This window comes from Pan paniscus, chromosome 9 (genome assembly GCF_029289425.2).
Source record: "Pan paniscus chromosome 9, NHGRI_mPanPan1-v2.0_pri, whole genome shotgun sequence".
Classification (NCBI taxonomy): Eukaryota; Metazoa; Chordata; class Mammalia; order Primates; family Hominidae; genus Pan; species Pan paniscus.
In genome coordinates this window covers 94,322,019-94,344,611 of record NC_073258.2, presented here as the reverse complement: position 1 = coordinate 94,344,611, position 22,593 = coordinate 94,322,019, and the positions used below count along the sequence as shown (strand labels likewise).

The window sequence follows — 22,593 nt, the reverse complement described above, 5'->3', positions numbered from 1 at the left end:
AGGCAGTAGCTGCCAGTCAGTGCTGCAGTAAAGGTATAAACCAAGTCCTGAGATAGCACCGAGGAAGAAGCTGTTGCTTCTGCATGGAGGAGCTGGCAAAGGCCACATGTGATGGTTGTCCAAAGATGAGAGACTGCACAGGCAGGTGACAGTGCGAGGGAAAAGGGCATTCCAGCATAGATGTTCCATCAGCAAAGGCATGGAGGTGAGAATCCACAGGGAGGCTCAGGTGTGATGGTAATAGTGGGTCATTTGGGTGTGGTGAGGCTGGAAAGAATGAATGGGGCTGGGCTGTGAAGGCTTAGGGAGTTCTCAGCCTTGTGGGCTGAGCCTGTGATGTGGAAAGTTTACAGGAGGGCAGTGTGAGCCCCTGACTGCATGGGGCAAGCTGTCCGGTAAAAGTATAATGCCAGCTACTCATGGAATTTAAAACTTTTCTAGTAGCCACATTAAAACAGAAAAGAAAACAGGTGAAATCGATTTTAATAATAGATTTTATTTAACCCAGTATATTCAAAACATTATTTCAACATATAATCAGCATAAATAACTTTTAATGAGCTATTTGGCATTCTTTCTTTTGGTACTAAGCCTTCAAAATCTTGTGTGTATTTTATACCACAGCACAGCTGATTTTGGACCACAGCCATATTGCAGATGTTCAACACATGGCCGGTGGCTGCTGCATTGGCTGCACAGGGTTAGCAGGTCTGGGGTGATGAGAGTTGAAAGTGATCTTCCTTGTCTTAGACCTTCCCCTGAGAGCCTGAACCAGGCTTCTCGCATCAAACCTTTGAACAGACCTGCCCAACAGCTAATTGGTACCTCAGGGAAAAGAGAAAACCTGGGGGATTTTGTCATGCATGGGTTATATGGTGCAAAAAAAAAAAAAAAAAGAATTCCCTGGTGTTTCCCAGATTCATGTACATCTCCACGGCACAGACCTCGCTGGACAGCAAGTTACTGTGTACCATTTATTGAGCCTCTGGTATGGCCTGTTCATCCACTGCATACTTCAGATAATACATTATTTCTAATTTTTCGATGTCTGCAAAACAGGTTTCTTACCCATTTTACAGAGGAGGAGAGTCGGGACATGAGAGATTTAGTACCTTGTCCAAGATCGTTTAACCAGATGGGGCAGAGCTAAGGCACAAACCCGACTTCAAACCTGTGTTCCTACCATTCCTTAATAGGATCTAACACTCTGTGTACATTATAATCTCCAAATCAGAGAAAAGTGCATATAAGAAGTTAGCATGTGTGCATACATGCATATCTATATACATAAGTAGGAAAAGACGGGAAAGTTCTAATCACAGAAAAAAAATCACAAACAGTTCTGTGCTGAAGAATGCGTCCCTGCTTTCCTCCTCTCTGCCTCTGGTCTCCTGCCCACACATACTGGGGACCATTTGGAGTGTCCCCATGCTGACCGGTTGCCGTGGGTGTGTGCTGGTGGGGGGTAGGAGCATAGCAGGTGGAGTTTCATTAGAATTAGTAGAACTCAGGCATTTGTGAAGTTTCCGTTTCCCTGGTTAGGGAAGCTAGAGGCCGTGGGGCACTGGCATTTGAGAAGCTGGAGGCTGCAGCTTCCATCCTGCCTGAGCTGCTTGCTGGGCAGAAGCCAGGCTGAGCGTGTGAGCTTCATTTATTTCTCTCTGCAAGGGGCTGCTGAACCATGATGGCACAAAGTGGGCAAAGGGCGGGAAGATAAGTGGGGTACACCCAGGAAGGTGGGGACTGTCCAGGCTTCAGAGTCACAGATGTGGGTTTGACCTTTGACTCTGCCAGTCCTTTCTTTTGTGTCAGTGGCAGGGCCTTGGATTCTTCCTTGTGAAACTGGAGCAGTCATTTTAGGCAGAGCTCTTTCCAGTGTAAGGGACAGAGACCCCTTGGAGCCAGCCAAAGTTGAAAGAGGCGTTCATCACATACAGAGACACGTCGGAGTACCCTGAGGACAGGAACCTGTGTAGAGCTGGCCTCACAGGGGACTCAACTAGAAGGAGGAGAGTGTGGAGGCTTCTCTTGTGGCCTCTCTGGAGTGCTCCCTCCACCCCCAGGCCTCTCTCCCACCTGGCTTCCCTGGTGACTACAACTGTGTGATTGTCCAACTTCAGTGTCCGTTCATGTCTCTTAGATTCTTGAAGTAGAGGCCAGTTGGCCCAGCTTCTCCTTTAGGCAAGCCCACATTTCAGAGGTCCTAGCAGATGTGCTTGAGCAGGCCCTGGCCCAGGAGGCCGCCCGGTGCAGCCGCTGGGCCCAGAGCCATGGTGAGGCGATCCTTAGCCCAGAGGGAGGCGGGCATGGACAGTGCTCTGTGGTGGCCTTTCCACCCTCCAAAAGTGATTGCTTCTTGATTTCTCTTTCCCTGAGTCTGCCTCCCAACTTCCCAGACTTTAAGCTGAAACCTTCTCCTATTTCATTGAAAAAAACAGAAGCCTTTAGTCCCCCAACCCTCACAGTACGGAGCCACCCCTCGCCCCCAGTGCCATCTTCCTACCTCCTCTTGTTGAGTTCAAAGGGTCCTTTGCCTCTTGAAGGCAGGTCTGTCCATTCAGCTTCTTGTCTTGCTCCTACAGAGACCTCTTCTTTTTTCAGTGTCAGGGTTTTCTCCCATTCTATTAGACCCCTCAAACATCATTCTCTAGTTTTGCTTATTATTTAAAGAAAAAGAAAGAAAAACCATTTTGGCCACACACATTCTTCCCACAAAACTTCAAAGCAGTTTTCTGCCCTGGTGCTGTTTGGTGTGCTGGCATGCAGACCCGTCATCACAAGCTACCGGAAGACAGAGGGGCTTGCAGCAGAGTGTCAGCCAGCTCTGCACTGAGCACGTGCCACTGACAGTTTTTCCCTGGCCAAATATTCCCGAGGAAGGAAGCAGTGCATTCGCTTATGTTCTGGCACAAATGCCTCTGTCTTCTGACAGTTGACCTTCTTGACTGTCTTGGTCCCCACGACAGCACGTTCTCTTTTGCCTCACTCCTTTTCTCTGAGTACCCCATGCTTGCTCTTCCCCTTCCTGCCCTGTAGCTGTCAGGGTGAAAGGACTCAGTCCTGGGCCCTTTCTCTGCCTGCCTTGGACATGATCTCTCTTAATCCAATAGTTGATGACTTCCAAATACAGATCTTCAGCCCAGACCCAGCTCCTGACTCATTTATCCAATTGCCTCCTTGATATTATTTCCATGACGATGTCTAAGAAGCATCCTCACATGCAGAGTACTCAATGCACTTCTTGAGTCCGCCCTTCCCCAGTGCCCATGCCCTCCCTGGCCCAGGCCACTCTGCCCTCTGCCTGGTGCTCTTCCCAGCTTTTTTCCTGGTTGGTCCCTTTTCACCATAGGGTCCCCTCCCCAGTCGTTATCTCAGAGATGCTTTCCCTTGCTGCCCCAGCTCACAGAGATGCTTTCCCTTGCTGCCCCAGCTCACAGGTGAGTGAGAGCAGAGACGCTGCTCCTCCTGAAGCCTGATGAAGTACCCAGGATTCAGATGGGCATGTTTGCCCTTTAAATCCTGACCAGACCGGCCCTGGCCCCAGCAGCTTGAGGCTTTTTTCCATGCCTCCAGGAACTTCTGAATGCATCTTACAAATGTTGAGAACTGGTCGTTGCGGAGGCTGGGGCCTTTGAATGTCAACTACACTTGTGTGGGTGGATGCAGACAGCAGCATGAAGTGCAGGAGGGAAGTCAGGCCCAGCACTGCTAGCCAGCCAGCCAGGGCATGGCTAGCCCTAGGCCTGGGGTGCCACCTGCCAGTCCTGTGAGGAGTTTGGGAGAGACAGCAGCGGGCTCCGACAGGCCATTAGCTCCACAAGGAAATGGCCACGAATCAGAGTGCTGCTAATGGCTTGTTTCTTTTTAAACAATTTTTTTGAGGCCGTGTCGGAGAGAATAGGCTGCCATTTGCAGCTTTGAATAGGAATGCTGTCCATTGCTCTGTTAGAAGCCATGGGGTATTTACAAACTGGGTGACTGTTGGCAAGACATTTTTCCCCTTTGCTCCTTGGTTTCCTCCCTTCCGTGATGGGGATAATAAAGCCTGTCTGTCTGACTCACAGGGCCGTTGGGGTGTGTTCCAGGTGTTGGTATGTCAGCTAGCACGAATTCACCGCCCGCTCTGTGCCAAGCCCTGAGTTATACAGCTTCCTATTCCATCCTCACCACGGTCCCGCGAAGGTGGGCATCACTCAAGGCTGCAGTCAGGCTTAGAGGAGCTCAGTGCACCCGTCCCTGGGCCGCCCACGGGTATGGGTGGAGATGTCTCAGCCCACCTGTACCGCGTCCCTGCGAGCGGGCAGAGCTCTGGGTACAGATGCATTTGTTTTCCAGATTCTCACAGTCATCCTTTAAGACAAGCTGTTCTCATTGTTCAGATGATGGCATGGAGGCCTAGTGGAGTTAAGTGACTTGCTCAAAGCCATTTAGCCTGTAAGTGATTGGTCCTGGATTTGAAGGCAAGTCTGCCTGGAAGTCCTTTGGAAGACTTGAAAAGGAGAATTGGTAAAGCCAGGGGTTCCTATACCTTTCAGGCCTTAAGAAAGTAATAGTAGGTGTTTTTTTTTCTTCTCTCTGTTCCTTATTTCATGAAGGAAATTATACATTTGCCCAAATGGCGCTTCCCTTAATATTTGCTGAACCTTAATGTTTGCTTTTGATTGGCATTATGCCATCCTAGCACAATAATATTTGTCATCTCATACCTTAGGAAACTCTGCCTGATTTTGAATGATACAAAAAAGGTTTTGGGGTCTAAATGGAGTGAGAGGAATGGTAAGAGATTAAGTATCCCTCATAAAAACAGGATGGTATCAGTAAGACCTTTCCCAACTCTGAGTCCACATTCTACCACCTCGGTCACTTAGGTGTAAATGTCATCTTCCTCCTCAAGATGATGACAGGCCACCCACTACCCTGGGACAAAACAGGGCAGACAGTATACAGCATAGGTCCCTCTGCTAGAGGAACATTGGTATTCAGTGCTCTTCTGCTTCCAAGAACCCCTCACTCCATGCTACTCTCCCAGAATATTGTAATGGACATCTGCCTTTGATATATCCCTGATACCCAACCCCACTCCGTCACTGTGTTTGAAAAGTACTCTTCCTGCTGTACAAATTGGAAGGCTAGGCTGTGGGCATATGGGCTGGGGCTTGGCTAGTCACACATGCATGGAAGCTGGTGATGCAGAATGCTGGGGGGTGGCGAGTTCATCTGGAGACTGTGCCAGCAGCCACATCTAGTTTTTGGGGGTGGTCATGGTGGCTCGGCACCTCCTGCTCCAGTGCCCGTGTCCAGTGCTGACGGTGGTGATGCAGGCTCTGGCATCCTTACACTGGGAGTGTGAGTTGGGCTCCAGTTATGGCAGCACAGCATAATGTCCTGCCCATTTTCTGAGCCTGATTCTTTGGCTTTTCTGGGAATCAGTGAGATGCCAAAGGCCTTTAAGTAAACTCGATTTAAATCAGCTGAAGTCTGTTTCATCTGCTTAAAGCTAAGAAGCCGACTTTTATAGAGATGTTCCTCTGTAGTTATCCAAACATTTGTATTCATTCTTCTGGCCCCTGAAAGTTCTACTTCACCTGTTAGGCACCTCCGTGAGCTACAGAATTAACAGGAGAATCCCAGGTTGAGTGGGTGGCAGGACTGTGGGCTCAGCCGTCTCCCTTCATTATTACTGTGACCCGGGTCTCCATCATGCCCCCTAGACAGTGACCTCTGTGGGGACACAACTGAGTCCTTCATCTCTATCCTCAGCTCCTTGAGTAATGCTTGGCACACGGTGGGTGCTTGGGAAGGTTTGGATGAATGGGCCAAGGAACCAACAAAGAGATGAGAGAAGTTGATGCCTGTGGGCTCTCTGCAGCCTTAATGAGGCTGGCCTGGCTTGGGCAGGAAGGGGGCTACGTGCCTGGAGACTGCAGGCTGCCTGCAGTTCCATGCTGGAGATGGGCTGGGGAGATCATGGGACTTAGAGCAGGAAAGCAAATAGCTAGAGCCATGAAAGGGAGAGCCGCTCCTCTGAGTGGAGGCGGCGTAGTTGGTGCTTCCCAATCCTTTCACCTCATGGCATGTACAGAACACAGTATTATTTGTCTGGTACCCAGGGCTTTGTCCAGCTGGCGCTGGAGCGGAGGCCCCTCTCACAGCACACCGGTGACCCAGTGCCCGCTACTTAGAGCGCTGATCCCAAGAGAACTTAGAGCCTGGTGTGGCCTCTGTTCTTAGCCCTTTGTCATGTAAGTTGCAGATATTTTTCCTAGTTGTGTATTTGCCTTTATGATTTATTTTTTCTTCTATTTGGTTTATTCTCGACCATCACAGTTGTTCTCTCTACAGGAGGTTCCAGCCTTGGCAAGAGGAGTGTGGCCCTTCCTGGAATCCCTCTGGACACACCCTCCTAGCATCCTCTAGGAAAGATGCGGCAGCTCAAAGGGAAGCCCAAGAAGGAGACCTCCAAGGACAAGAAGGAGCGGAAGCAAGCCATGCAGGAGGCCCGGCAGCAGATCACTACAGTGGTGCTGCCCACACTGGCCGTGGTCGTGTTCTTGATCGTGGTGTTTGTGTACGTGGCCACGCGTCCCACCATCACCGAGTGAGCCCCGCAGCCGGCCGCGGACCCCATCGGCAGGGAGAGGAGGCGCGGGAGGGGGACGCAAACAAAAAATGGCTTTCATATTCAGAGATGTTCATGTTGCTGAGCTGTAAGCAGGAGCACCCTGTCTTCTCTGGTCTTTGACTTGATTAAAGTATCTCCGCTTTCTTGGGAGGGAATAGGGGATGTTTTATCAGTGAATGTGCCATACACCTTATGGTCCACTTCATGTGCCTTTCAGACTTCAAAGCGCGCGCGCGTGTGTGTGTGTGTGTGTGTGTGTGTGTGTGTGTGTGTGTGCGCGCGCTTCTTTTTCTCTCCTAAAAATCGATAAGTAGCTCCACCTGAAGAGGGGTGGAACCTCTGGGTCAGGAAACAGCTGGAATCCACACTCACCTCATTCCCATTGTTTGGATCATGCCTCTTTCCAACACGTGTTCACAATCTCCAAAGGGACTGTATTTCTTCTCTGTGCTTAATGTGATTTGAAATATGTTGAATCAAAGTGAAATATTTATTTTTTGAATAAAGGAGATAATAGCCTTAAACTGGATGCTTATCATGTTTTGCAAGGAGGTGCTGTCTATGGGTCTCCCCCTGCCCACGGGTCTGCCCCTCTTCCCTCCCCTTCCCTTTCTCCTGTGGCTCTCTCCACCTTCCCCAGCACTCCCTCTGCTCATCATTTCTGAGTAAAATTATGCTTTTTGACCGATAATTTTAAGATGGAGAGGGACAGAAAGGGTGTATTAATTGGCTTGCTTTAGAAAGTGAGAGTTCTAATTAGACTGTGACGACAGGTGCTTTTTACACCAGTTAGTTTTTCCTACTTCAACTCGGTATGTTTGTGCAAACAGCAATACAGAGTGATCCTGGAAGTAAAAGGTCAGGCTTGGTTTTGTTCTTAGCTGAAAGGATGCAAATTGTTGGCATTCCAGCTGAGTTTTCAATGCAAATTGGCTGGAATGGTTGCCTCATTTTATTCTAACAGCACTGCTCAGGCGGTCCTGGTTCCTGATGGAGCAGCCTCTTTTTGGAAGTCAGATTCATGGTTACTGTTCTGAGGATGTCTGTTTTCCTGTCATTGCTGATTATGGAGATTTGTGGGGAGAGAAGCGCTTTTCCTAATCCCCGTGGCTGCACGACTCGCTCACGGATGGCAGAGGCTGTTAGTGGAGATTTGGGGCCTCTTGGAGTGAGTCTCTCTGGAAGACGAAGCAGCTATTGAAAGGAAGGACTTCTCTGGCTGATGCCTGAGAGCCTGGACTCGGCAGGCTGACAGAGCTCTGCGGCCCCGCTCTGTGAGCTGGTCTCAGAGAGACTCGGTGTCTCCTCATGCTCACTCAAGGGCCAATGGCCCTGGTAAGAGATTCGCTAAAATACTTGCCAAATTCAGAGGCTGCTAGCATCAAGTTCCTCTGAGGTTTCTGTTTTCCTCCCCTTTATTTGGTTCTGTTATGAACTTCAGTGCTTGCTGGTCTGAGAAAGACTGCAGGCCACTGTCCCAAGGACTTTCTCATTCAGGGGCTGGAGGGTGGAGGAAGGCGTCTGTGGCCATCCCTGCTCCTCACAGGGGCTGCTGTGCGGCTGATGAGTCCCCTTCCCAGGGCAGATGCTGTGAGGATGGAGCAAGGACAGCCTGTCCACTCCAGCAGAAAGACCCCAGTCTGCATGTCTTGCAATTACCTGATCAGCATTTAGTTCCCAGTCTACCACTCAGAATTGTGGATTACTTAACCCCACTGAACCTCAGTTTCCCTGTCTGTAAAGAACTGGTAAAGTCACTTTCAGGAAGGTGAGCCCTAGTAGAAAATAAGGCTTTTAGAACAAACTTGGGTTTTGGTGCAGATTTTGCTGCTGGAACCCCTCTGAGTCCACTTAGAGGTTATCTTGCCTCATAGGATTGTGGGGAGGGTTAAGTTGAAATAGTGTATTTGTAAGGCCAAATCTAGCGCCTGGGGCTTAGTTACTCATAGTTACTGTGTAAACAATAGTAGCTTGATATTTTACATATATTTATTTCTCACACAGCCTCATGAGGTAGGTATGATTATTACTCAATCTTACACATGAAGAAGCTGAGGCAGGCCAGGAAACCTGTCCATGTCACACAGCTCTAGTGAGTGGAGGAGCCCTGGTTTGTTTATTCTTAAGCTTTTGTTACGGTACGTTTTAAACATATACAAAAATAGATGCAGCATGCCTCAGGTCCCCGTTCACCATTCTTCAGCAAACCTCACTGGCCGCTCCTGCCCATCCATCTGCACTGCCCCCACATCCAGACACCCTCATGTGCACACATTCCTTGGGCTGTTTGGAGCAAAACAGGAGATGGGATTTTAAACCCAGGCAGCCTGGCTCCAGAGTCCATGTTCTTCTACATCATTAAAATCTGTTGCCTTTCAATAAATAATTTTTTCTACTCCCCTGGTCTAAAGAAACCTTGCCTGCCCAGGGTATTTGAACAGCCCTCACCTGGTCATGGTGAACGGCCTTTGATGCCATCTTTAGACAAATGGGCTGTGAGTTTGGCCTGCCCTGTGGGCACTAACTCCACCCAGCCTCTGGTCTGTTGCTCAGTGAAAGAGGAGCCTCACCTGGTAGCGATATGAGAAATAATCTTTTCCATGGGCTCCTTACTTAAAACATTTCAGTGTTCTTGCTTAGGAGATTTTGTATATGATGTGAAAAGAATATAATCTTTGGGAAACCGACATTATCTGAATTCTACCTCTGCCACTTTCTAGCTGAATGACATTACTCAGGCCCCATGACCTGAGCCGCACTTGCCCCACATCTGTGAAGTAAGGTTTACTCTCTAGGGGATGTTGGGAGGATATATTGAAATATGAAAATGGCATACTTTGTGCCTAGTACATTATGGAGGCCCCATAAATGGCCATTCCCTTTTCGTCAGTGTGTTCAAAAACTCAGAATATAAATGAAGGCCTGCTTCCCAAGGCTCTACTGGCCAAATGGACAGGCCACACACAGTGTAATAGATCCTTTAGGTGCTTGTGGCTCTATTTTCACCACTGTTTTCCTCTTTGTTGTCCATCAGGAGGCCTAGTTGGTTTGAACTGGACCTTCAGAAGGCAACTACTAGACAGGTTTGGTGAAGGCAGGCTGAAAATGGACCTTTAAAAGATAACAATTTTGATGTGAGTCACCTGGCAGGGACCAGATGCCAATTTACTGTGGACTTGCTCGGTGGAATTTTAACAATTCTCAGGGGAAATAGTACTCTCGTATGGGTGTACTTGGTAATGATTTGAGACACCAGGTTCCAAATTATTTCCAGCTATTCAATGGCTTCAAGGCAATACTGAATTATTTATTAGGAGTTTCACAGAAAGTCATGCTGGGGTTCCTGCAATAGAATCTAGGACTCTTGGCTTTCGGAGTCCTCATTACCAAGCCTAATGTTTCTTGAAGAGCAACTTCCGAGTTGGAGACAAGAATAGAAACCATTGTCATTGATTTAAAAGGTGTCATGTGATGTATTTTTTTTAAAAGTCCTGATACCAAGATGTGTTTGTGTATTCATTTTCTGGCCAACGAAAATCTTGGTGATTATCATTGTCATTATGGAGGGTATGAGACTGAGAGAAGAAGGATCTAGACCCAGTCTGCCACTCAGAGTGTGACATTGGCCAGGCACCTCGTATAGGTATGTTGGACCATAGAATCTCCTGAGAGCTCTTGTATCCCAGAGATTCTGTGAACATAGAGTTAACAAAATACCTATGTGAATGAATAGATTTACTTGGAGCTCAGAGAACCAACGGCACCTGGTCTAAGAGGTCTGAGGATAGAAGCTACAAGGTAGCCTGTGTATCTCCTTGTGATCTTCCCAGAGCTCTATAAATGCAGCGGTTGCTACCAACTGGTCATGAGTCTAAACCTGTAAAGGTTAAGTTCAGTTTGATTGGTCCTGAGGCCGCCAGCTATAAGTTTTCCTGGTCAGTTCAAGGACAGAGCAAATATGCACCCATCCATCCTTCATGTGTCCTTCATGAGGTAAGATAGGGAACCTGCAGCCAGGCTCGTCTGTGAACTGGAGATGGTTAAGACATTGCCGTAGGTCACTAGGAAAATTTGAGAGATGATTGTCCTTCCCTCTTCCCCAAAAGGGTCTCACACCATTAATTACTTGTCAGAGGTAGAAAAATCAGGAAATCTTTTGAAATTATGGCCCTCAGGTTTTTTTTTTTGGAAGTCTACTATCACATTCCCTATAGCTCTGCCTTGAAAATATCCCATACAGGATATTTTTCAAAGATGTCTGCCTTTGAATGTATTTGAAACTGTCTAATTCTGTGTTCTGTACAATATTTGCCACAGACTTTTCCTTAAACATTAGAAATGAGATACAGAATTTTGGGATCAAGAAGATATATGAATAGCTTCCTCTAAATCTTTTGAGAGTATCTGTACTAGAATTGCAGAAGGGTTTGTACGTCTTCTGGATCCGTGTCCCCCTTCCTCCATGCTTCAAATATCAGGACAGAGCAATTGTGCACATATGGTTTGCCTCTACACAGCAAACCTCTTACTCTATCAGGCCTAATTTTTTCTTATGAATCATGTACTTCAGTAGGCAGTCCTCTTCTGAGTATTTTCTTCCCCTTCAGGGACAAGGCAAATGTCCCTGACTTCAGTATATTTCAGTCTTGTCATGTGTATTATCTCCCTGCCTGCCAGTTCTTTGGAAAGGAGCCAGTCTTTTCAAAAAGCTTTTAGTCCCTTGAACTGTTGAGTGACAACTTAAGGAATGTGGAGCTGAGAGAGGATTTGGATGCTCAGTAACGTCATGGTTAAGGGTCTGTCTCTCTTCTTCCCTTGTGTTCACTTCCCCATTGTTTCGTAAAGGTTGTCTGCTTTTGAATTTTCCCACAAGGAAACTTTCATCCAACCTTTGAATATTCCCTTTCCAATTGAAACAGGCACAACTGGTCACACGTGGATCACCCCAGCTTTTTCAGAAACCATATTAAGTCATTTGGGATCAGACTTAACTTCAAAGGCACCAACAAGTTTAGGTTAGAATAAATTAAGAAAGCCCATTATGAACTCCTTTTGCAGACTCCTCTACCTTGAAATTTCTCTGTCTCCACCTGATTCTGTCAAAGGTCTGCCCATCTGTTTCCTCCACCCCAATTCTCCAGAGACATTGAAATTCCCCTATCTCACACAGTCCTCCCAGATTGGATTTTAAAAGATGTAACAATGTCTACAAAGACATATTTAAAGCAAAAATGTACAAAATGGTGAAAAGAAAAAAGGCAAATATGAACAAAAGCGATGGCAACAGTTTTAACATCAGCAAAGAAATATAAGGTGAACATGCCATGGGGGCAAAGGATGACATATACTAGTACTCTATTTTTATTTATTTATTTATTTTTGTGACGGAGTCTCGCTCTGTCGCCCAGGCTAGAGTGCAGTGGCGTGATCTCGGCTCACTGCCAGCTCCGCCTCCTGGGTTCACGCCATTCTCCTGCCTCAGCCTCCCGAGTAGCTGGGACTACAGGCACCTGCCACCACAACCGGCTAGTTTTTTGTTTTTTGTTTTTTGTTTTTGTTTTTGTTTTTTTTGTATTTTTAGTAGAGACGGGGTTTCACCGTGTTAGCCAGGATGGTCTCGATCTCCTGACTTCGTGATCCACCCACCTCGGCCTCCCAAAGTACTGGGATTACAGGCGTGAGCCACCGCGCCTGGCCAACATATACTAGTACTGTAATAAAAAAAGATTATGATCATGAATGTGTATGTTAATATAGCTTCAAAATATATAAAGCAAGTGACTATTGACAGGACCACGAGAAGAAATACATCACAATTTTAGTTGTTTTTAAGGTAGCACTTTTAGACGTTGATAGATCGAGCAGACGAAAGGAGCAAGTATATAGAGGATTTGAATAATCACATGAATAAGCTTGATATGGTATATAAAACTAGATCCTTTTACCCAATGGAGAATATAATTTTTTAAGAGTGCACATGAAAAACGTTAATAAAAATTGGCTTTGTTTTCAACTTTGATGGAAAATAACCCACAGATTCAAGAAATTCAACAAGCTCTAAGTAGGGTAAACGAAGAAAACCACACCTAGGCATGTCAGAGTCAAATTACTAAAAACCAAAAATAAATAGCGGTGGGCATGGAAATCTAGCCTCAACCTTCTCTACCATTTAGCACTTGAGGAGCAATGCCTACAAAGTTCTCGGGGAAAAAGACCAACCCAAGAGCTCTTTTGTATGTTTCCTTTGTATAATATGTTGCTCATTTAACAACTATTTTCAGTGTAACAACTATGTGCCAGGTACTGTTCTTGGTACTGGGAGATACATCAGTGAGAAAAATATAAAATATTCCTGTCTTTATTAAATAGAGTACATTTTAGCAGGGGAACACATCAAACTAACATGTATAACTGCAATACATAAGCATTTCTAAACATGGAAACATTAGGGACTATTTTTCATGAGTATTTTGTGGAGAAACCATAAGAGCATAGTGTCCAAACAAGAGAAATGGAGAAGCTACAGTAAAGTAATTTGCTATAGGATTACAATAAAATCAACTGTGCAAACTATGGTTTCAGAAATGTTATAACAAGTTGGAAGTGAGAAGACATGAGGTGACATAAGTATTCTTTCTTGCTCTTTTAATGTTAGGGCTTTAAATTATTTAAAGCTGATAATATACTTTGAAGTGTAAAGGTAAGTACTGAAAGAAAAAATAGAAATAATATAACCAGCTTATTTGGTGGAGGAGCAGTATGAAGTGAAGCATGCTATTATTTTATTGTTGCTTAGGTATGGTGTCAGTACATAGAAATTAAGGGAATAACGGATTAACAAATAAAGGTGCTAGAAGAAAACATGGTAGAGAACTCTGTATCGCTGGTCTGGGCAATAATTTTTTTGGATATGAACCCAAAAGCACAGACAACGAAGGCAAAAATAGACAAATGGGATTACATCGAACGAAAAAGCTTCTGACCCAAGGAAACAATCAACAGAGTGAAGAGACATCCTACAGGATGGTTTAAAAAAAAGTACACACTATACATTTGATAGGGGGTTAATATCCAAAATATATACAGGGAGACGGTTAATGGATACCCCCCAAAAAGTGGAATGAATAAGATCTGCTATTTGATAGCACAATAGGGTGACTATAGTCAATAATGTATATTAAAATAATGAATGTAGTTGGATTGTAACTCAAAGGATAAATGCTTGAGGGGGAATGGATACCCCATGCTCCATGATGTGCTTATTTGACATAGCATGCCTGTATCAAAACATCTCATGTACCCCATAAATATATACACCTACTATATAATCATGTAAATTTTTAAATAAGAAAAAACCCCAAACCCCAAATATATATAAATATATATGGAACTCAATAGTAAGAAAACAAATTAGAAAATGAGCAAAAGACCTGAATAGACATTTCTCAAAAGACATACAAATGAGCAACAGGTATATGAAAAAACGTTCAACCTCACTAATCAGGGAAATGCAAATTAAAACCACAATATCACCCTTGTACCTGTTAGAATGGCTATTATCAAAATGATGAAAAAATAAGTATTGGAGAGGATGTGGAGAAGGGAACACTTGCATACTACTTGTGGGAGTGTAAATTAGTACAGCCATTATGGAAAATATGGAGGTTCCCCAAGACATTAAAAGTAGAACTACCATGTGATCTACCAATCTCACTACTGGGTACATAGTTAAAGGAAATGAAATCAGTATGTCAAAGAGGTATCTGTACTCCTATATTCATTGCAACACTATTCACAACCGCCAAGATATGGAACCAACCTAAGTGTCCATCAGTGGATAAATGGATAAAGAAAAAGGTATATACGCAATGGAATACTGTTCAGCCTTTAAAAGGATGGAAATTCTGTCATCTGTGACAATATGGATGAACCTGGAAGGGTTTATGTTAAATGAAATAAGCCAGGCACAGAAAGATAAATACTGCATGATCTCACTTATATGTGTAATCTGAAAAGGTCGAATTCATAGAAGAGTTGCAGGGGCTGGATGGAAGGGGGTTTGAGAGCTACTGGTCAACAATACAAAATTTCAGTTAGGAGGAATAAGTTCAAGAAATCATGTAATACAGCATAGTGACTACAGTTAATGTATTCTTGAAAATTACTAAGAGTAGATTTTAAGTATTCTCATCACAAAATGACAACTATGTGAGGTAATGCATATGTTGATTAGCTCCATTTAGCCATTCCACAATGTGTACATATTTCAAAACAACATATACATGATAATTATACACAATTTTTATCAATTAAAAAGTTAAAAACCAACAGATTCTGGAGAGGCCATGGAGAAATGGGAACGCTTATACACTATTGGTGGGAATGTAAATTAGTTCAGCCACTGTGGAAAGCAGTTAGGAGATTTCTCAAAGAATTTAAAACAGAGTTAACATTTGACCCACCATCCCATTACGGGTATATACCCAAAGGCAAATAGAACATTATACCAAAAAGACACGCACACATGTTCACTGCCATGCTATTCTCAATAGCAAAGATGGGAAATCAACTTAGATGCCCATCAGTGCGAACTGGATAAAGAAAATATGATACATGGAATACTATGCAGCCTAAAGAATGAAATAATGTCTTTTGTAGCAACACTGATGGAGCTGGATGGAGGCCATAATCCTAACTGATGCAGGAACAGAAAACCAAATACCCCATGTTGTCACTTATAAGTGAGAGCTAAACGTTGAGCACCCATGGACGTAAACATGGGAACAATAGATACTGGGGGCTACTAGAGGGGGGAAGGAGGGAGAGGTGTGTAGGCTGAAAAACTTACCAGGTACTGTGCTCACTACTTGGGTGCAGTATACCCATGTAACAAACCTGCATAGGTACTCACTGTATCTAAAATAAATGCTGAAGTTAAAAGGAAAAATCAGGAAATTGTAGGAAATATATAATGATCATTCGAAAAATGAAAAACCTTCCTGATAAAATGAGAAAAAAAATAATAAAGTAGCCATTAGGAACAACTAAGACAAAATAAAAGCTTATAAAATCATGACACGAGTGAAGGAAACAAGCTATACAGCTTCTATATACATTGGAAGTTATGTATATTGGAAGTTATATATACATTGGAAGTTATTTTGAACCATTGATGGAAATAGTGTAATGCAAAATATGATGACAGAAGCAAGACCAAACATAGCTATCAAATCTGAGAAAATGGCGTGAATATACTTATTTAAAGAAAAAAGACTTAAATTGGAATATAAAGGAAAACCTAATGCACATCTTGTAAAAAAGATACACCTTAAAGTGACTCAAAGCAGTTGAAAGTAAAAAGATGGACAAAAGTATATCAGTGATGCATCTAGAAGAAAGTAATACCATTAGAGGAGAGCTCAGATGAAAATTCATAGCTTTAAACAGGTATCTACGAACAGGAAATTGTCAGGGAAACAAACGGGAAGCAGTAGTTACAGCCTTACTATTAAATAAAGTTGGGAGCAAAAAGCATAAAAGAGATAAAGGGCACTTTATGGTGTAAAGTATATAATTTATAATGAAGATCTAGAAATTATGAATACGTACAAAATGACCAAATTTATCTTAACAGAAATAGGAAATACAAAGAGTGATAGACAGAAATGTATTAGTAATTGGAGACTTTGAGTCTTCTAAATCCTTATCTTTGAGCAAGTAAATAAAAGATAAGGATTTAGAAGACAAAATATATCTGACTCATACATATTAAACTGTTCCTAAAAACAGAGGCTATGTATTTTTTTTCAAGTTTCAGAAACATTTACGAAAATTATTTACTGGCCTGGCTTGGTGGCTCACACCTGTAATCCCAGCACTTTGGGAGGCCGAGGTGGGTGGATCACGAGGTCAGGAGTTCAAGACCAGTCTGGCCAACATAGTGAAACCCTGTCTCTACTAAAAATATAAAAAATTAGCCAGATGTGGTGGTGTGCTCCTGTAATCCCAGCTACTTGGGAGGCTGAGGCAGGTGAATCGCCTGAACCCGGGAGGCAGAGGTTGCAGTGAGCTATCATGGCACTGCACTACAGCCTGGGCGACAGTGTGAGACTCTGTCTCAAAAAAAAAAAAAAAAAAAAATTACCTGATGTATGTTTATCTCCTCTAAATCCTGAGCTCCAGGAGATTCAAAAGAACTTGTCTGTCTTGTTAACCCCATTTTCCTAGAGCTAAAAGAGAATATCAATAAATATTTTTTACAAAGTGAAAGAGCAGATAATTCACAAAAGAAAAATGCAAATGACCAGTATGCTGATGAAAAAAAAAAAAGCGCACAACTCTGTAAACAAAAATTTCTGTTCAAGTAACAATAGAATATCATTTTACCTATCAAATCGGCAAAGCTTTTAAAAAACATAATGCTCTAAATCCTTTGCTTTATACATAAAAGCATACGTAGATAATTTGTCAACTTTCCAAAACGTTGAGCTGAATAAATATGAAGAGTTCTTTCCAATTCCCATTACTCTCGTGCAAACTTCCAAGTCAGCCATGGCCTGTGAGGAAATGCATTACGTTGTGTTATGTCCCATCCTAACTTCCCCTGGATTTGTGAGTGGCTTATACCTAAGCAGGGTGACATGTCCTCCGGATAGACCTACCACATGGGCTGACCCACCCTGAGCTGGGTCCCAGGAGCTCTGCTTAGCTGCTCTTGCCCATCATTGTCCATCTGCCCCACTGCACTGCTGTACCCTGAGGAAATATCTCCCTGAGGCTCTTATTTAGTCTACTGCTGATACGTAAATTTGCTGCATGGAGCCCAGACCATATTTATGTAGCAATTAAGGTCTATATTTCATGGTTAGATTTTCAGACTATCTTAAAAAACCTATTTGAATTTTAGAACATTAGAGATGAAAAGTTTCTTAGAGTTTACTGGCTAGATCTCCTACCACTTCCTGGAGCATCCTGATAGATTCTGATTAAGTATCTAGCATTAGGAGATCCTAGAACTGGAGAAGATAGGCCCCAAATACTGGTGTTAAAAAATAAAACAAAGTAACAGAAGAAAATGGATTTTGAAGAAGATTCCATATCCAAATAAGGATATCTTGTACTTTCTCCTTCAAGTTAGGCTTGGGATTTGGCCCCTGCCTTAGAGTCTTTGTCATTACCTATAGTAATGATAAGAATTAATCCTAGCTACAATCAGAATAACTTGAGTCCATGTGCATGAAGCAGGCATGGGAGAGGAGCCTATGTCCCAGCTCTTAACTGGATAAGAATGATGACAAACTCAGGGAGGCTGAGGCAGGAGAATTGCTTGAACCCAGGAAGCAGAGGCTGCAGTGGACCAAGACTGCACCACTGCACTCCAGCCTGGGCCACAGAGTGAGACTTTGTCTCAAAAAAAAGAAAGATGCTGACAAACTCGTGTGTCATGTTAAACCCTTACAACCACAATTCCTATGTGTTGGCTCAGGCTGAATAAAGACTTCTGGTTAATGATGGTGAGTTGAATACATGCTCCCTCTTAAAGGTAAAGCCATAGTAAAGTAAAAGGAAAAAAGACATACATTCCTAGTGAAGCAGGATATTTCCCTATCCCCTTCACAAGACTCATAACAGGGGTGCCTCATTTACTCAGCCTGCTGCTCTCAACTCCTCGCAGGAGGGAGCACATCAGCAAATGAGGTGGGAACTGGAGTGTGTGAGTGTTGGAACTGGTTGGCTGCCTCGGCACTGGCAGGAGAGAACTCCATGCAGGCCCTTGTGGCAGTGTCTAGGTTGGGGTACCTGTAACCCCTAAAGCCCCAGAGGGCATGTTACAGTGCTCTGCACTCATGGCTCCTGAGCTCTTGTGCGGTGTCCAGGAAAAATGAGGTTGCATAGGCAAATTGAAGGATGGTAAATGTGGGGGATTTTATTGCTGATGAAAGTGGCTCTCAGTGAGAAGGGGAGCCGAAATGGGGTGGGAAGGTAATCTTCCTCTGAAGTCTGTCTGTCTCCAGCTGGATTCTTCTCTGAAGTTATGCTGTTAAGCTGTCTGTCTAAAGTCAAGCTGCTTCTCTCTGACATCCAGCTGTAGTCCTGACATCCAGCTGTAGTCCTGATGTCCAGCTACTTCTCTGCTGGCTGAGTCTGGGGTCTTTATAGGCACAGGATGGGGAGGGGTGGGGCCATGGGTAGTTCATGAAAAGGCAACATTCGAGTGGGAAAACAGGGATAGAAGTTCTCATTTTGGGCCATGGTTTCAGGCTTTTCAGCTTGAGGGTGGGGTTTTTGCCAGGGACCCGCCCTTTCTTGCCTAGAATTTCTCTGCCTCCTGTCCCTATCACTAGCATGAAGAGAAAGGGAGCAGAGGTAAGAGCAGCTCCATTTTGAAAAATGGAAAGCAAAGGGATGAGTGGTAACTGCCTTAGCAGACCTGAGAACAATGAGTTATAGTTGGCAGTGAGAGCATCTCAAAATCAGCCTGACTGTCACTGCAGATCCTCGCAAAGCTCAGGAATGGGTATACCCAGGTTATTCTGGAAGTGACTGTGAAGGTAAAGCTAGAAGAAGGATTGGTAGAAAGTCAGCCTAAGAACTTGTTAAACTACCAGATTCTTTCCCCAACCGTGACAGAACGCAGGTGATTCATTCTCAAGAGAGAGTTGAACAGAGTCTCTTGGCTGAAGGCACCAGGTACAGCTGAAGGAAGAGATCTTGTACTAAAAATATGGGCTCCAGTAATATACATATCGAATGCTGAGATCCTCAACCTTTTTTTTCCACCTGGACCCCCAGAATGTGGCAAGGAAGAGTATACCCTTCAGACAGAAAAGTAGAAGCAGCCTCTCTGAGAAATGTAACAGATCCAAGAGAAAAGACCTAAGGACACTAATACTGAGGGCTACCCAAAGAAATCTATTTGGATTCACCTGCAGTAAAGCTCCAGGTTAGTAAAATTCCACTGAGCCCACCCATGGGCACAGAGATTGTTAGTGTCCCACTTTTAAATACAAGCAGATGGCTAAGGATCATGATATATTTTTTAAAAGACAGAAGCCAACATAAGGAAACATTAAATAGCGATGCAAAGGAAGCAGAGACCATACTGAATGACTGAATGATGACTGCTGTTTGGATCAAAATAAACTTCCTAATGTGAATGAGAATATATATGTTTTAAATATGGTTTAAAATTTGTTTTTCTGCTGCACAGTGGCCAAAACAGATTGTGAATGGAAGGGCTAAGAAAGTTAAAACCAATATATACAATCCAAACCGAACTCCTATTCAAAGAACAGTCATATTTTGTGGCCTGCAACACATTTGAATAAAACACACACCAGCTTCCATGGTATAGTGAGAATCCAGGATGTAGTATATGGAAGCATATAACTGGAGAAGATGAACTCATGGTGCTGATATTAAAACAAGACAAAGAGGATTTTGAAGATTCCAAGTCTAGAGGTTACATACCCACTGCTCCTATCCCCTCCCAATTAGGATTGGGATGGACATTGTCCCTGTAGAAAAACCACTATTGCAATTATAAGAACCAAATGACTGAAAACACATTTTAGGACCTCTCTGTTTGGAACTCTGTAGTTTTAACATTTAAAACACCATTGAATGAACATACAGTGTTTCTTGGTGTTTGCACTAAACTCTATAAACTACTACAGCCTGTGGGCCAAATCTAGCCTGCCACCTGCTTTTGAACAGATGGAAGGCTAAGAATAGTTATTTTAAAAAAATAAACTTTTTGAAATAACTGTATTTTCACATGCAGTTGTAGGAAGTAATACAGATAGATCCTGTATACCCTTTACCTAGTCCCCCCCGTATTAACTTCTTCAAACCTATAGTACAGTATCTTAGTATGATCAGCACATTGACATTGATGCAGCCAAGATACAGAACAGATCGTCACATGGACTTCTCAGCTTCCCTTTTTATAGCCACATCCCCTGCCCTCATGCTCCCACTCGCTCTGTAGCCCCTGGTAACCACTAATCTGGTCTCTATTTCCATAATTTTGTTATTTCAAGAATGTCATATAAATGGTAGAGTACAGAATGGAACTTTTGAGATTGACCTCTTTTTGCTCAGCATAATGCTCTGCCGAGTCCTCCAGGTTTTGCACGAAGCAATCGGTTTTTGTTTTTTCTATTGCTGAGTAGTATTCCATGGTATGGAGGTACCACTTTTTTTTTTTTAACCATTCACCTGTTGAAGGATATCTATGCTGTTTCTAGTTTTTGGCTATTATGAATAAAGCTGCTCTGAGCATTCACATATAGGTTTTTTGGTGAACATAAGTATTTACTTCTCTGGGATAAATTTTGAAGACTTCATATGCTGGGTTGTATGGTAGTTGCATGAAACTGTCGAACTATTTTCCAGACGAGTGGTTCCACTGTGCATTCCACCAGCAATGTGATCAGTTTCTCTGTGTTCTTGCCAGTATTTAGGGTTGTCACTATTTTTTATTTTTAGCTACTCTGATAAGTGTGTAGTGATAACTTACTGTGGCTTAATTTGCATTTCCCTAATGGCTAATACTGTTGAACACCTTTTCATGAGCTTACTGGCCACCTATCTATTCTCTTCAGTGCAATGCATCTCACATCTTTTCTCCATATTCTAATTGGATCCTTCAGTTTTTTTTCTGTTCAGTTTTGATAGATCTTTATACATTCTAGATGTTAGTCCCCTGTTAGATATGTGGTTTGCAAATATTTTCTCCCAGTAGCTTTTCTTTTCACCCTCTTAACAGACTTTTTTTTTAAGTTACCTAGTTCAATTTATTTGTGGCTGCACTAGCAAAAGTATTTTTTTAAATTATACTTTAAATCCTAGGGTACATGTGCACAACGTGCAGGTTTGATACATAGGTATGCATGTGCCATGTTGGTTTGCTGCACCCATCAACTCATCATTTACATTGGGTATTTCTCCTAATGCTATCCCTACCCCAGCCTCCCACCCCACAACATGCCCTGGTGTGTGATGTTCCCTATCCTGTGTCCAAGTGATCTCATTGTTCATTTCCCACCTATGAGTGAGAACATGTGGTGTTTGGTTTTCTGTCCTTGTGATAGTTTGCTGAGAATGATGGTTTCCAGCTTCATCCATGTCTCTGCAAAGGACAGGAACTCATCCTTTTTTATGGCTGCATAGTATTCCATGGTATATATGTGCCACATTTTCTTTATCCAGTTTATCTTTAATGGACATTTGGGTTGGTTCCAAGTCTTTGCTATTGTGAATAGTGCTGCAATAAACATACGGGTGCATGTGTCTTTATAGTAGCATGAATTCTAATCCTTGGGTATATACCCAGTAATGGGATTGCTGGGTCAAATGGTATTTCTAATTCTAGATCCTTGAGGAATCACCACACTGTCTTCCACAATGGTTGAACTAATTTACACGCCCACCAACAGTGTAAAAGCATTCCTATTTCTTAACATCCATGCCTGCATCTTTTGTTTCCTGACGTTTTAATGATTGCCATTCTAACTGGCGTGAGATGGTATCTCATTGTGGTTTTGATTTGCATTTCTCTGATGACCAGTGATGATGAGCATTTTTTCATGTGTCTGTTGGCTGCATAGATGTCTTCTTTTGAGAAGTATCTGTTCACATCCTTTGCCCACTTTTTGATGGGGTTGTTTGTTTTTTTCTTGTAAATTTGTGTAGATTCTGGAAATTAGCCTTTTGTCAGACGGGTAGATTGGAAAAATTTTCTCCCATTCTATAGGTTGCCTGTTCACTCTGATGATAGTTTCTTTTGCTGTGCAGAAGCTCTTTAGTTTAATTAGATCCCATTTGTCTATTTTGGCTTTTGATGCCATTGCTTTTGGTGCTTTAGTCATGAAGTCCTTGCCCATGCCTATGTCTTGAATGGTATTGCCTAGGTTTTCTTCTAGGGTTTTTATGGTTTTAGGTCTAACATTTAAGTCTTTAATCCATCT

The 22,593-nt window shown here is 43.3% G+C and overlaps 1 protein-coding gene across 8 annotated transcripts in view; it reads left to right on the top strand.

Annotated features, from left to right (window-relative positions):
* SMCO4 (single-pass membrane protein with coiled-coil domains 4) overlaps positions 1-22,593 on the top strand; it is a 300,612-nt gene that overhangs the window by 58,049 nt on the left and 219,970 nt on the right. For 3 of the 8 annotated variants that reach the window (XR_010113375.1, XM_057299217.2, XM_057299213.2), the window contains one exon: positions 6,343-7,146. The exons of 2 other annotated variants lie outside the window; for them this stretch is intronic. Coding sequence is in view for 4 of the 6 variants with exons in the window: in XM_057299217.2 (XP_057155200.1) it covers positions 6,423-6,602 (180 nt within the window). In the remaining 2 variants the exon portion in view is untranslated. Of the gene's footprint in view, positions 1-6,110; positions 6,243-6,327; positions 7,147-22,593 lie in introns of those variants that run through there. 3 more of the 8 variants (XR_010113378.1, XM_057299216.2, XM_057299215.2) reach the window with 2 other exon arrangements.